This window comes from Drosophila pseudoobscura, chromosome 5 (genome assembly GCF_009870125.1).
Source record: "Drosophila pseudoobscura strain MV-25-SWS-2005 chromosome 5, UCI_Dpse_MV25, whole genome shotgun sequence".
Classification (NCBI taxonomy): domain Eukaryota; kingdom Metazoa; phylum Arthropoda; class Insecta; order Diptera; family Drosophilidae; genus Drosophila; species Drosophila pseudoobscura.
In genome coordinates this window covers 704,702-719,909 of record NC_046682.1, presented here as the reverse complement: position 1 = coordinate 719,909, position 15,208 = coordinate 704,702, and the positions used below count along the sequence as shown (strand labels likewise).

Genomic DNA, 15,208 nt, shown 5'->3' with positions numbered 1-15,208 from the left:
CTGATGCTGATCGCTCCGGCGGTGCCCCTTTTATTCCCGAAAAGCAGCTGATCCGTATGGAATGTTCCCAACGTTTTGTGCGGATCAGCTGATAGTCTACCCGTGGGTGCTTGGGTATCACTTGTTATGCTCAGTTGTGGGTTGTGTTGTGGTTGTGTGACCGTGGGTGGCTGTGCTCATGGTGGCTTTATTTTTCTTTCGGGTTTTCTTATTGTTTGTTCTTTTTCTGTTTATTTCATTTGTACTTATATGCAAGTGAATGAATTTTGTCTCTTATGTGCTACTTATCCTTATTGCTACTAATACTTTTGACTTAGTCTGCATGGTGTTATTGGTGTTTCTAGTGTACTTAGACTTCATGGTTTCTTCTTGGTGTTTCTAATGTTTGTGTTGGTGTTTGTAGTACCGGCGCTTGGTTTTCCTGGCGCTGGACGTCACAATGTTTCCTTTAATTGATGTTAAAATTCTCTGTTCAACGCTGTTTTAAAACCCAAGATAACGACTTTTTTCGTATGGACATGTTTGTTACCTATATGTGCATTTTATTAGATTCCTGAATATATATCTCTATCCTGATACATATTCTGGGTATCAATAAGAAGACCAGAAGCTGAACAATTTCGTTAAGATAGCTGTTAAGCTATTAAGCGTTTTTAATAACTGTTGCGAGTTTTAAATTAAATGAATGTCGGGAGTTTAAACAACATTCACAATTTATTGGCATATGTAAACCGACTTATTGCGTATAAACATATGTAAGTAAGTGGGTAAACGATCGAAGTGGGTATGTTGATCTGATAGCTGCGACGATTAGCTCAAGATTAAAATGCAAGACCGGCCAAATTGCCGGGCGCTATGCAGCAGGCTTAGACGCGAGCGAGAGAGTTCGATAGACTGAGAACGTTAGAGCTGCTGGGGGCTGCTAAACCGAGAACGAAGGATTGATAGTGGCGATATAAAGAGACGAACGATTTCGCTGCCGTGCGTAAGCATATGCGATAACAAATGATTTTTACAGTGGGCATTGCAAATAACAAACGACAACAAAGTAATTTCATTTGGGCCGCAACACTGGCTGCTTGACCACTACTACAGTATACTGTATGGTTAGTGTTTTTAGGTTTGCACTTGAAAACCATCGGCTAACTATCGCATAGAAACGTGCGGCGTAGGAACAGACAAGATGGATGGTGGTATATCTGGGAAATTTTTGGAACAGCTAAACCTTTCGGATAGTCCTCGAAATGGATGGTGGATGGTCGTCAGTGGGAATAGCCTATTAATGATATGTATATAAAGCTGTTTGACTTTTAAGAACAGCGTTCATTCTAAAATTAATTCATTGGCTATGAAATTTCCAAAATGATCCCTTAAGCAAGAAATGGATCCATAAAACTAGTTTTAGTTCATCAAGTACTTATCTTTTATACCTTTCCTTTCATTGAAAATAAAATCCTTCTTGAGTACATTTTTAATAACTTATTTTTTTATTTACATTCTATAGTTTACGTAAAAATTATAAATGTATTTATGGGCGAACGCGAAATCGACGTTTTATGCGGCCTTTGGCTTCTTATTCGGGATAAAGCTTGACGATTTGATGATACATTTATGCTGGCCGTGTAGTCCATGAACCGGAAGGCAGCGGCAATCACTAACGACCTCGGTCTTGAAGAGAGTATCTGCGATAGACGATGTAATTTGGTTCAGGAATTTCCTTTGCTCTGGTGCCTTTAAATTGTCAAAGTTTTGAGTGGCAAACACCCATCCTCCGTTGTTGAGAACAAAATCAATACCCATGTCACTTTCAAATTGGAGTTTGGGACGCTTCTTGTTATCTTTACCATCTAAAGTGGCAATTAAGCGAGAATTAAAGCCTGTAATAAACATTTTGTAAATATGTGTTAAGGTCAGGTAACTTTTATATATTTACCAACTAGTTTTTCGGCTGGAACTCCATCCAATGAAAGCGCCTTTACTGGTGCTATGAGATGGAGAAGAGCACCATCAAACTTAGTAACGCCTTCAGTAATTTGAGCTCGTACAAACTTCCACTATTGGCAAAAAAGTATACATGTTTCTATTAATGTATTTCAAAATGAAGAAAAACAATGCTTACCCAATTTTTATATTCTAGTGAGTCACTGCGCACTCCAATAATGCTCTTTGCAGCGCCAGCTCGGAAGGGATAGTCTAGGGCCAGATGGAAGGCCTTTTCATCCGACTGGGGAACAAGACCTTTCACCAGACGCTCTAGCGCATTGTAAATGTCAAGAACTTTCTTCTCGGTAATTATTTGCTCCACACAATTGTCACAGAATCGTTTAGGTCCGTTTAGCTGAACATTTGCAACATTTCCCTTGTAGTTAATTTTTCCGCTATCACTTGTGAGCAAAGCTGGATATCGTTTTGATTCGTCAAATATAATAACGCCAATTTGCACATCTGTAAAGCCGCGGCTCTTGAGTGACTCGCGAATCTCGGTGATTGCTGGTGATATAAGACTGCCTAGAACTGCGGGCGTTACATTGATGTCAACGACAAACACGAGGTCAGCCTTGGTATTTGGTAACTTGACTGTGAACTCATCAGCGAGTTCGCGTTGGCCAGGTGCACCAGCACACTTGAGGCAGCGTGGTGGCAACAATACCCACTTGTTAATCTGTTTGATGGCGGAGCCGTATGCCAAAGCAAATGTGCACGCAGCTGCCTCCTTTTCCTTTTCGACAACTTTCTCAAGAGCAATATCGCATGCCCTGCGGTATGGCTTAGAGTCTAGTGTCAAATAATTGAGCGCCAAAGGAGACTCTATTCCGAATATCTCATCACATATTTCATCACGTCTTTGGCTATCTATTTGTTCATTGTTGAATGCAACAGCTGCACATTTTCCAACGCCATAATCGTTGCCCAACAGAGCGGAGTTGGCTGCTAGGGTACCATCAACTTGCAGGTAGTCATCGTATGGCTCAGCGTTCCCATTGCCAAGCAGACCTCGTGTTTTTCCTGTATAGAAACCGTTCACGTTAACGTGGCAAACCTTTAGGTCAGTAGTGCACACAACGTTGACGCCATATTCAGAATATAGGTGTATAGTATAGAATCGGCGCCATACGTGAATTCCGGGAAAATGTTGCGGGTATTCTACTGCCTTACCATTTACCTTTAGGGCAACAGTATCAGCGACTTCGATATAGTTTCCATCCCGATCAACAACTGTTATACCCTTAAGTTTTCCATTCGTAAGCTGGCCAATGACGGTGAAATTATTGTCCACACTGTCCTGAGCCAATATATATTTGCAGTTACCAGGGTACATATAATGTTGTCCATCGAAGGTAAACAAGTGCTGCCCATCCACGACATGGCCACGTAATTCAAAGTCATTGAAGAAGACCCATGATTTTAGTAAGTCTTTTGTAAATACATGTTCCCAGTTTTCATTTAGTAAATAGTTTATGGAACTGGAGCGGAATGAGAGTAAGGCTGGAAGCTTAAATAGCGTGTCTACGGAGTGAGGAAGTGAAGCAAACCATGTCTGCACATCAACCACTGGAGCGGCAGCACCTGGAGCGCTGCTTTCGATCGAGGCCCAAATTGAGCGGATGGCTTTAATTAAAAGTTTGCTTAGTTCATCTAGCAACTTTTCATCATTAACAGATTTTTGTTTTAGTTTCGCCTCCAAATAATCGTGCAACTTCTGCAAAAATTCTGAAGTTTCTTGTGTTTGTGGTAAGATGTGCAACTGATCAAACAGATTGTTAACGAGCTCCAAAGTCTTTTCGACCAGTTTCAAAGTTTTGATTTTTTCACTGAACTCGGTGCGTATGCTTTCGAACGTGGGAAGTTTCGAAGCATACTGTTTAAGTTCTTCAATGATTTCTTCGGTCGCATGCACGAGCACCTTGGTTAATTCTTGAGCTGCCTCGTTGATTGGTTTCAGGAATTCGGAGACAGCTTTGCCATAATTTTTCAGGGCTGGTCCATACTTTTCAAGGAGATCCAGAAGATCCTGGAATGCTTTCGTGTAAACATTGATTATCTCAACTCGCAATTGACCAATCAATTCAGTGGCAGTTACTAAAAAGTCTTCCCAAGCTTTCGAAAGTGAGTCATTCCAAAGAGCCTGCAACTTTTCATAAATCTCAGTTAATGACTTCTGAACCTTCTCGTACAACTCTGATGTTGTCTTGGCCAACTCATCAGTAATGGTCGCGATTTTTTTAAATATGGTGCGGCTGGAAAAAATTGCAATAATTAATTACTTTTATCAGGCGCTTGTTCTGTATAGAACTTACATGCCATCTATGATAGGTGCTAAGGAGGGATCGGTTTCCAGCTCTTGAATAATTGCTTTTAGATTGTCGTCAATTTTAGTCTTCAGTTTCGAGAAATCTGGATGCGCTTCCTTCGCAATTTTTACAATCTGTTCCGATTCTTGTCTTAATTTTTCGAAGCGCTGCTTTAGCTTTTCCGTAATATCTTTTGTGTGCTTTTTTACTTCCGCTTCAACAATCAGCTGTATTGAATAATTATTCATTATAAAATATAAATATATTCGTATGCATAAATAAACAGGTTCTTACCAAAAAGGCTTTCACATCATCATCATTGGACTTGTAAGTGGTTTGAAGGAAGTTTGAAGCGTCTAAAGCTACTCGTCCATTAAAAAGCGGTTTTCCACGACCAGAAATATCGAATTTAAGCTCCTTTCCCAATTTTATTTCTGTATTTGCATCAATTAGATCTTGGCTTTTCAGAGAAACTTTAGCAAACGTAGGCTGGAGCTCGCTTACAATTTCAATTGGTACTTTATCAAAAACTTGAAGCTTAGAGTTGAATTTGGCAGTACGTTTTTGCTTGTTGAAGTCGCCAACGATTCGAAGAATTTGCTCGTTTAATGCGTCCAAAGATATCTCTAGTTTTTCTTTATTGGCAAATGCATATGCCCCCGCCTTTACATCACCGTTGCCGCTTTGAAGGTCTACTCCAAAACTAAACTCTTGGGCCTCGGTGTTGACGGCAGTGTGACCATTTAGGTCATACTGGAACTTCAGTCCATTGGACTTAACCTGTTGTGTGGTTGTAATGTTGAAACCTTGTTGCGCTCGAGTATTCTTTATGACACTGGATACAATGATCTTTTGTTCTGGCAAGTGGAAGATATCAAATATGAGTTCGCCATTAGCTATTTGCTGCTCGCGATTAGCATCAGCGTGTCCCGATATACTGAGTGGACGAATAGTGGGATGTTCAACTTGAAGCTGACCCTTGGCATTAAGGGCGACGTGCTCGACCCCCGATATGTCTAGAATAGCTGAAACTCGAACAACTTCCTCGGGACGTTGCAGCTTATCGATGTAGAATGCTGCCGATTGTTCGTAATGACCAAAAATGCTACCTTCAGGAATTTTTCGTAAGGTTTCAAGCAATATCTGGCGCTTGGGAAGTGATAGCTTGACGGTGGACGATGTGGGTTGGACGTTTGCGGTTAGTTGGTACTTCAGATTATTTCCCGAAATAATAAAACTGTCTAGATGATATTGGTACTTGAATCCTTGCCGTGTGTTTTGTGACTTTAACTCAAACTCATATGGGTAGCCCAACTCACGTAGATCAACCAGAACAAGGGTGGAGTGTTGTACAGAATCCACTTGCTGATCCTCTATGTTTACAATAGACTGAAGTTGAACATTTGCGCACTGTTTCTTTTCCTCGCATAGAGAGAACTTTGTGTTAAATTCCTTGTTGGTTATCTTCAGCGTAGACACGCCATTTTTGGGTCCAAAATTACCATTGAAGGTGTAAGAAAACCCAATTTCCTTATCATTGTTTAAGTCAAAGTGCTGGCGGGTCAGCTTGAAATTTCCAGAATGTGATTTTCCTTGATACTGAACCTGGCCTTGGCCCTCAATGATGGCCTTGCTCTGTTCCTTTTTAAGGGCATAGGTGGCTGTGCCTAAAAATACCAGTCCTTGTATATTTTTCAGTTGTGCTTTAATGCTTTTCCCCTGGGCTCGTACATCCAATTCGTAGTCGTCAAGTTTTAACTTCTTGGACCTCCAGCTCCCAACAATATAAAAGTCGTCGACGCTAACGTATGAAGCTTCGCTGTTTAATTTAAAGTCTAGATCGACTAAGTTTTCTATTTCCAGACTCACTTTTCCCTTTCGCTCGCCCAAAACTTCCACTATGCTTGTTAGAATAATGGGCGGCCCATTCGACAAGTCAACACGAATATCAACTCCTTTCTTGTGCGCCGACCGATATAATTTCATGTCTAATCCATAGGATTTCTCTGCCTGCTTTGCTTGCACGGCCACAACGTAGGAATCCTCTACAGACTTCTGACTACGTATGTTTATTTCGATGTTCTTAGCAGCTTCGTAACTCGAATCTAACGTATAAGCTAGCGTTGCTGTCTCAGAGTTGTAGGTAAGGGCAGCATCGGTTTTTAAGTACTTGTCTCCATATAGTGCATTGAATCCGTACTTTTGCTTGCCGCTTGCATCGCTATCCTTCAAGCTGCCAGATTGTTCACGATGGTAGTTACCATTCAATTTTAGGGGCGAGGCCATGTTGTTACTTTGTGCCTCGAAGTCGTAACTTCCTTCTTGTGGGGTGCCCTTCCAGTCGCTGTTGACTCGAGCGAATTGTCCGTCACCCGTCTTCGCATCTACGAAGAACTCAACATTGAAGGGACCATTAGTGGCTGCTGGCCTTAACAGCCTTCCGTGGCTGTTAATGGTCACTGACTTCAGGTTGGATTTTGGTACTTGAATGTTAGCCTGGAACTCATATGTGGCTGGTACATTGTTCTGTGCACAATTATAATTACCGTTCAGATTAGCCGACAGAAGCTCGCCATATTTACCATCAATGCGTCCAGTAGCGTGCTGAGTACTGTACTCATCCGCAACAACAGAGATCTCTATGGGTTGGCTGAGTGGATTACCGTTTGCAGAAATAATTAGGTCAAAGCTCTTGCCATCGCCCTTGGGTTGTTGCTTGATCTTATAGCTCAGTTCCGACTTTTGTCCATCCAACGATGTGTAAGCAATTTGGCTATTAGCAGAAAATTCTTTAGTCCGGATGTTCAGTCGATCCAGCTTTCCCTTTAGTGTCACCGAACGTTTATTACTGCTGCCAGACGGCTGGTCATTAATCTGGGCGTCCATGGTTCCTTGGGTTATTCCTGTCTTAACGTTGGCGGTCACTTTACGATGGATGCTACCGTCGACAACTCGACCATCGGGAGTAGTCAAGGCAAAGGTACCTTGAACTTCACCATTTGTTCGCCAGTCACCCTTCAGATTTCCATTGGCCTCAAAGACGAGTTTCTTGTCGCTCGCTTCCGCAGAATTTTTAGTGGAGAACTTTACCTTATCCAGGTTATTTTCCGATTTGAAGTGTACTTTCTTGTCTCCATCGAGTGTAAAGCTAGTGTCGATATCGTACTTAGGAGCTTGTATATGGAACTTGGACTCTAGCTCCAGTTTGTGCTTGGGTTCACTTTTTTGGGACTCAATAGTGGCTGATAGCTCCCCCTTGCCATTTTTGGCTATCTTAAACTCGCTTTTGGCGGTCAAGAGATTCCTTACAATAAGATTGACCTTTGCTGCAGATACTTTGTCCTGAGGATGTTGGGACTCAGAGGTCAATTTGAGGAGCTCTGCGGCTTCTCGACTAACCCGGAACTCGCTGTTTGTTTTATCTGGCGTACCGATTACCTTGAGTGTCCATTGAGTCGGCTTGTCCTTTCCACTGAATTGAACGTTACCTTGAAGATCGATGCGAATATCTTGGGGAGTGTAGCGTTGGCCTAGTTCACCCTTCGCAGTCAGAGAAGTACCCCAACTAGTAGTAATAATATTGTCCACAATATAATGGTTTCCGTTCAAATCGCACTTCGATAAAAGATCAACGGAGTGCTTGTTCAGCTTTCCATTTACCTCCAGGGCGTAATCGTTAACCGATCGCTGGTTGCTCTGATATTTGATGGTCACCGATCCTACCTTTTGGTCACCGGTGACTTCTGCAGCGAAATCAAATTTATTCACGTCAAAAGTGGACTTTACGCTCAGTGAACTCACTGGCTTATTTTTGTGCTGAACTAATAGATTCTGCGAAAATGTACCAGTTCGTACGGAATTAGAGTTGTCAACTTTTTCGAACTCAAAACCGGTATCACTATCAATGCTCCACGCTGCGGCTTTGCCAGTTACTGTAAGGGCATAAGAATGATCCTTTACTGTCAATTGTGCGGAGCTACCAAATACATTTTCAGGAGAGTGTTCATCGTTTACGAAAAGTCCCGCAGCATACAAACCATTTTCCAGTTTGAAATTACCCTTTACTAGGTATGACTGTTGTGCGGAAGCGATGTGAAGTTCTCCATTAACTGAGCTTGGGCCGACATCAGTCCAGCCGTTTAGAATGATGCGTTCGTTATTTGTATTTGATACTTGGAAGTTTTCAAAGTTATACCGAGCTTGTTTGTCACTGGTTTTTTGAACGACAATTTTTCCCTCTGCCTGGTATCCGTTAATGCTGTTCGTGACGCCATTCTTGTCTTGTATTTCAATCAAAGGCTTGTATTCGTTTCCGCTCTTGCTAAACCCGATTTTACTTTTTTTTATGTCCTTATCCTGCTCGTACTGTCCGTAGACCACCAATTCTTTATTGTCATTGGTTATTCCTGTTTCTATTCCAAAGTGGTATTGAGAATTATCAAAAGATAACCGCCCATATATGCGTGGCTTCGATCCAAGCTCGAAGGATACGCTGGTATCGTGGGAAACTTTGGAGCCTGGAGTGCTGTAGTCCAGTTTCCACTGCTGGCTACCGGATGGCTGTACTGAGTGCAAACCCTTAAAATTAAATTTCCGCTCTGTCGTTAAATAGATTCCGAAACTAAACGGTCGTGATAAATAGAATTGGTCAATTAAGGTCTGACCCCTTCCGGAACGGCTAGAGGATCCAGCTTGGATTTCGCTGAGGCTAGTGGAGCTTTCGATGCACACATTAAAGCCAACGATTTCCAATTGATTAAAGCATAGTTCACTGGGCTGTGAGTTCTTATTTGTTTTGGTAGCCTTCAATGCCACTGACTTTTGCTTGTCTTGTTCTGCTACAAAGAATTCAGTGTTTATTTTGACATCAATTATTTCTAGTTTCTCCCTTGGCAGCTCAACATCAACATTAAAACCCTCGCCGTCGTTAATAAGGGCTACTGTAACATCATTTCCAGTAGCTGAGTGTGCTGTAGACGCAACGCGAAGTCCAGTGGATAGTACTTGCGCATTGAACCCTATTTGAACATTCACATTAACATCAATACTTGGTACAAATTTCAGACGGTATTTGACTCTCTGCCAGTTTTGCTCCAAAATTGCATTTACATCAATATTGACGGCGAAGTCAATTTTGTTAGCAGCGAAACCTTGAGCTGTAAGTTCAAGAGGCACGCCTACGCCGGTTGGGTACGAAAACTCTGTATCGAGGAATAGGTGGTGACTAGCAAATTGTTTTTCGAAGGAAGATAAGTCATTCTTGGCCTTATCAAATGCCTCAGAGAAGTGCCTTATGATATCATCCATTGTACTTGGCATGTTGTCGCCTAAACTTAGGAACGCCAGCTCCGATCCGAAAAGTTTCAGTGATAAATCTAAATTAAGATCTTGCTTATTTTTACTGCCATATGTTTTATATTTTTTCGAAGTCTTAGCAGCATCATCGGCAATTGAGCGCCTGGCACGACCACCAGCTCCAGCTCCTGCTCCAGCTCCGGTAACTTCAATGAGCTTTACAATTTCGTCAAAGTCTTTGTTAAGCAAACCCTTGGGTCCTAAATAGTACTCCAAAATGTTTTCTAAATTTTCTTGGCGCACGCTCGCCTCGAACACGTTGAAACTGGTTCCAAAGATTTCAGTGGTTACATTTATGCGGGATGAGCGAGGAAGGAATCCATTCTGGGAATATATTAGCTTGTAGTCTGAACTAGCGCTCAAGCCTAGTGCATCCAGTTTGTAGGAAAGCTCATTGTTAAAACTGTATCGCCTGTAGTTCCTCGGAAATTTCTTAGTCACACGAATGTTGGCCAAATGGTATTTTTGTTGCTCCCGTGTGGGATCTGTGGAATCTCGAATCGCCTTTAAACTGGATGAAATAAAGCCACCGACTTGATACACATTTTCGGAGTTCACAACTTGCGATACTTCGTTAGCTACTTCAGCATTAGGGCACGATATTGCTGACAGGTAGGCTTCAATGCGCAGCTCTGAATCCTCATTGTGGTCTTTTAGTAGTTCCAAGGATTTTTTTTGAAGCGTCGGGTCGCAGGTGACTGCTGAAAAGGCTTGCAAAGCTGCAACACGAATACGGTTCGATCGCCCTGTAGAGGCGCACTCACTTAGAGCGGCCGCAGTAGTGCCGGCCAAGGCTTGCGCATTACCAATGCCTTTTAAAATGTATACAATGCGTTCCTCTTCCTTTTTGGTGTTTGGCTTGCACTGCTTAAGACTATCGGTAAACTTTTTGGATATAAGGTCAATTTCTCCTGCCTGGCAGCCATGTTGGGCACAGTATTTAGCAACCAAACTACCAACTGATAGGTACAGCTCCTTATGCGCACTGGGTGACAATTGAGAAGCAGCTTGATTAAGCGTATTTTTGTCAACAGACTCCACTAAGTTTAGTGATAGTATAGCTATAACTTGCTCCTTATCACCCAATTTTGAGAGCTGTTTAAGAATCGCCACAGCTGACTCGGCGGTATTTGTGCGGAAAAGTCCATCTAGGTAAACCTTGCGAGCCAATACCTTGTTTGGGTGGGGAAATGCGCCAAGCTCTAGCAGGGTGTCACTGTCCGATTGTCGGAGCAATCGAATAAACTCAACAAACTTTTTGGCACTGTCCTTTTTCACATATTCGGTGGTTGAGTCGACAAGATCAGATAGTATAGTTTTTAGAGAGTTAATGTTCTTGGATGTATATGTTTCGGGTTTTTGGAATAGTAAGCTTCTGGCAGTGGCCCCTGTCGCCGGTGCATTAGCCTTTGTACCTGCAGGATTTTTCAGTTTAAGGCTGGTGATAGCCTTGGCACTGATTTCAGAGTTTCCTCTGGCAGAGCCAATAAATCTATATGTCTCAACCAGTTGTACATTTTCTATAACGCCTCCTCCAATCTTCAATTCCTTAATGTAATTTGCCTCCAGAAGCAAGCTGGATGTGATGCCAGCTTTCTCATTGACAACTCCCGAGACCAGTCCGCTATTTATCTGCTCACGGTAGGCGCAGTTGTTCAGATTGCGCACCTTTGTGATAACTTCCGCATTACCGGCTTTGGAAGAAGATGTGTGCGTTTTGCACTGGCCAAATACATCAATTTCATGATCTGAATCGGTTCCCGATTGCAGTAGTGAAATAATGGCTCGCTTAATGTTCAGAGAGTAAGCTGCGTCATTGGAGTCTGAACAAATTTCCGGTTCCAGCTGGCCACTAACGAGGGTGAAGTGAACTGGCTTTTGAATGTTATTCAGAATTTTTTTTTCCACAGACTCCTTGGTGTTGGTAACTTTCACAGAGCCCACCTGCAGCGTGTACCCACAGTTTCCCTCAGCGAATACTTTAGCCGAACCTGTCACCTTGAGGCTGGTGTCATCGGCTTCACTAACAGCACCGGAACTTAATCCAATCGTTAAAATGCTATCGAAAGCATATTCATAGTAATTGCCGGGTATATACTTCAACAGGCCACTGTCAGCTATAAAAAATGATCAAGAAAACAGTTAAATATATATTTCCAATTCTAAAGAAAACTGCTTACATTTTGGGCATCCTTTTTTGCAACCGTTACCTGTAATTTTAAGCATACATGGGTTTCATTAGTTATGTAAATATCAAGGACAAATTTCGCAAAGAATATACGTCACTTGCCATTATCTATCATCTATAAAATATTAGAGACTATAAGAGTAGACCTTTAGGTCATCACATAAATTTGTTGTATTTACCCCGTAAAATGTCCGTTATTTGTTTGACGATTCACATTACCCTACCCTCTCTAGTTAAGGCGCCTATAGACCCTCTAGGAAAGAGTCACTTAGTATTTGGCTATCATACATACATAATTCCGATAGGTTATAATTCCAACCTACTGTTTAATATCATCTTTTGAGAAAATAACAGCAACTACACTGATGGAGCTAATTTATTTGGAAAAAACGGGCTATTTCCTAAGCTTAGACGATTTTAATACCCAGAAGGAAGTTTTTTTGACCCCATAAAGTATATGTATATATTCATGTTCCGGGAGTAAAATTTATTCATGTTCCGAAATGTGCAGTGAAGCGGAAGTTGTGGGAGCAAAGCCGAAATGTGCAGTGAAGCGGAAGTTGTGAGAGCAAAGCCTCGGGTGCAGCCTTGGCGCTAATTTTAAAATTTGCGATAGTCACTTCAAAACTTCCCAGTGGAAGTCTGCACCAAACAAAGGGCAGACTTATAAAAGGAGAAGATTGATTGATGACGCCGTTCCGGAAATAGAGGAAGAAAGTTTAAAGGAAGGTTTCGTCAATGCGAGCACGCAAACAGAGTAAGTTTACCGTGTAAAAATATATAAATAAATGTAAATAATAATGCAACTTCTCTGTAGGGACGAAATGATAAATCATGCAATGTTCAAGAAAAATGAGTGCCTGAGGTAAAATATTTCTGCTATGAAGGTGGAAATGCATCGCATAAGCCAACAGCTTGAGGACTCGCGCCAATTAGAAAAGTCTCTTAATGAAAAATTTACGGATAATCAAATCAAAATATTAAAGAGTGGTGGAAAACGACAAAAAAATGGTTGAGGCCGACGAGCTTTACGTCTTGGCTTTCGACGAAATGAAGGTTACTGCTGCTTTTGAGTACGAATGGACTCGGATACTCTGTATACCATTATGAAAAAACTACACCAAAGAGGATATCCTGTTGTGGCAATTGTCTCTGATTTGGGTCCTGGAAACCAAAGACTATGGAGAGAGCTTGGTATATCAGAAAGTAAGTGTGTTACAAGAAATATAAAAAAAGTGATTTTAGTTTAATTTTTTTTTTTTTTTTTTAGCAGAAACCTGGTTTAGCCATCCATCGGACGAGGAACTAAACATTTTTGTTTTTTCAGATACACCACATCTGATTAAGTTGGTCCGTAACCACTATGTGGATTCCGGATTAGTCATTAACGGGAAAAAATTAACTAAGACGACAATCCAACAGACAATCAGTCACTGTGCTAAGTCAGATGAGGTAATATTGTTTAAGATTACCGAAAATCACATCAATGTTCGATCGCTTGCTAAACAAAAGGTAAAATTGGCAATGCAGTTGTTTTCGAATACAACCGCCAGCTCTATCAGACCCTGCTATTCGTTGGGGTATAATGTCGAGAATGCGGATCTCTTTAAAATTCTTAATTCGACGCTTTTAATTCAAAACTGTCCACGTCAAGTTCCATTGCATCAGCTCAGGCTTATGGAAAACAACTTGAATCCAACAAGACATTTTGAAAAAAATTTCTGAGATATGTGGCAAGTCCAATAGGCTCCCTTTCCAAAAAGGTATACTTGTAAATAACGCATCCCTTAATGGACTATATAGCTATATCCATGAAAAATATAAAATGGAATTTATAATAACAAGTCGTCTTAACCAAGACATTGTGGAACATTTTTTTGGTGCCATGCGATCGAGGGGTGGACAGTTTGACCATCCGACGCCACTTCAATTTAAGTATAGATTAAGAAAATATATAACAGGTATGACAAAATTCAAACAATCAACAAATAATTCATTTTAATAATAATAATTGTCAAATGTTTAGCTTTATGTTTCAGAAAAGTTTTGATCGTGATTGTTGGTAGTTATGTTCTGTGCTTTATGTTTTTCTTTAATTATTATCATTTATTAATAATCCTTATTTTTTATTCAGCCAAAAATACAGAAATGCTATCAAATAATGGAAATGTTGAAAATGACAATTACGATAGTTGGTTAAACTTAGATCTTAATTCTCAAAGTACGGAAAATAAGGAAAATGAGCCTGAAAATGTTGAATTCAAAATCGCCAACAACATACCTACAGATAACCAGATGGATGAGTTGACGGAGGATGCATCGAATACCTAGCAGGTTTTGTTATTAAAAAGTTGTGACTTTCTTATGAGTTTTCAAAAAGTTCGACATTCACCTACGTGGATGAGGTTTCGCATGGCGGACTAATAAAACCGTCGGAAGAATTTAAACATAAAATCAAAGAATTAGAATTAATATTTATACATTACGTTAAAGAACATTTTAATTTAACCACAAATGTCAAGGCAAAATTATTAATGGCTGCACAAAATGTAAATATTGACATAGTAATTAAATCATTTTATTTTAAAATTAGAATTTATTTTAGAATTAATAACCTTGGCTTGCAAATTCAAAATTGTTAAAAATAAAACTATAAAAAAAACTTCACCTCTTTGTATTATAGTAGGAAATTTTAAGCCCCACGGGCCTGTTAAGGGTTAATCAACATCAACATATGCCGTCTCACTCACACTCACTATACTATGTGCCTTTCACTCGCACTTATTGCTAGCATACGTTAAGGGACTGAATTTTGCCGACGAGACCACCATGTATAATTGCATCATGATTCAGGGTTTCCTGAGGTTACTTACCATCTTTTGCCGCTACCGTTAATATTAAAGCCAAAAGGAGTGCGATGAAACGCCAGAAATATGTTGTCCTGGCCATCGTGCGGATCCCCTTAGGGTTTTCCTAGAGTAAGTGGAAATTTCTCTGAGCACAATTGACATACGATTGTGGAGACGAAACTATATAATACGAATTGTCAATTTTTTGTAACTGTCTTTTTTTATAAGAGCACAATACGAGAATATTTTAATCAGCTCGAGCTGACAATCTCACTTTAATACCTTAAACACCAATAAAATTTGCACTTTCTTTCTAAATTGATAAACACATGTAGACACGACCGTAATGATTTCGATACGGATCCGATGGCGACTGACTTCGAATTAAGCCGGATTTCTTGACAACACTCACTTTAAATACCTCACTAAATCGAGAGCTCACACATCCGGAGAGCTACATATGTACATAATGCACGTACGCTCACATGAGTAGGCTTAGTGAATAGCATGTACATATTTACATA

At 40.6% G+C, this 15,208-nt stretch overlaps 1 protein-coding gene across 2 annotated transcripts; it reads right to left on the bottom strand.

The window, feature by feature from the left end:
• Window positions 1–1,468: 1,468 nt before the first annotated feature.
• apolpp (retinoid- and fatty-acid binding glycoprotein apolipophorin) lies at window positions 1,469–15,098 on the bottom strand. 2 transcript variants are annotated; one of them, XM_015188957.2, is made up of 8 exons: window positions 14,967–15,098; window positions 14,709–14,808; window positions 11,828–11,857; window positions 4,587–11,764; window positions 4,299–4,519; window positions 2,120–4,238; window positions 1,934–2,054; window positions 1,469–1,877 (listed from the first exon to the last, which is right to left on the bottom strand). In XM_015188957.2, exons 2-8 carry the CDS (start codon window positions 14,782–14,784, stop codon window positions 1,555–1,557), a joined length of 10,068 nt encoding a protein of 3,355 aa, XP_015044443.1. In that variant the 5' UTR covers window positions 14,785–14,808; window positions 14,967–15,098; the 3' UTR covers window positions 1,469–1,554. The 2 variants fall into 2 exon arrangements, with proteins under 2 accessions (XP_015044443.1, XP_001352351.1); XM_001352315.4 differs by having other exon boundaries at window positions 14,709–15,092.
• Window positions 15,099–15,208: the final 110 nt, after the last annotated feature.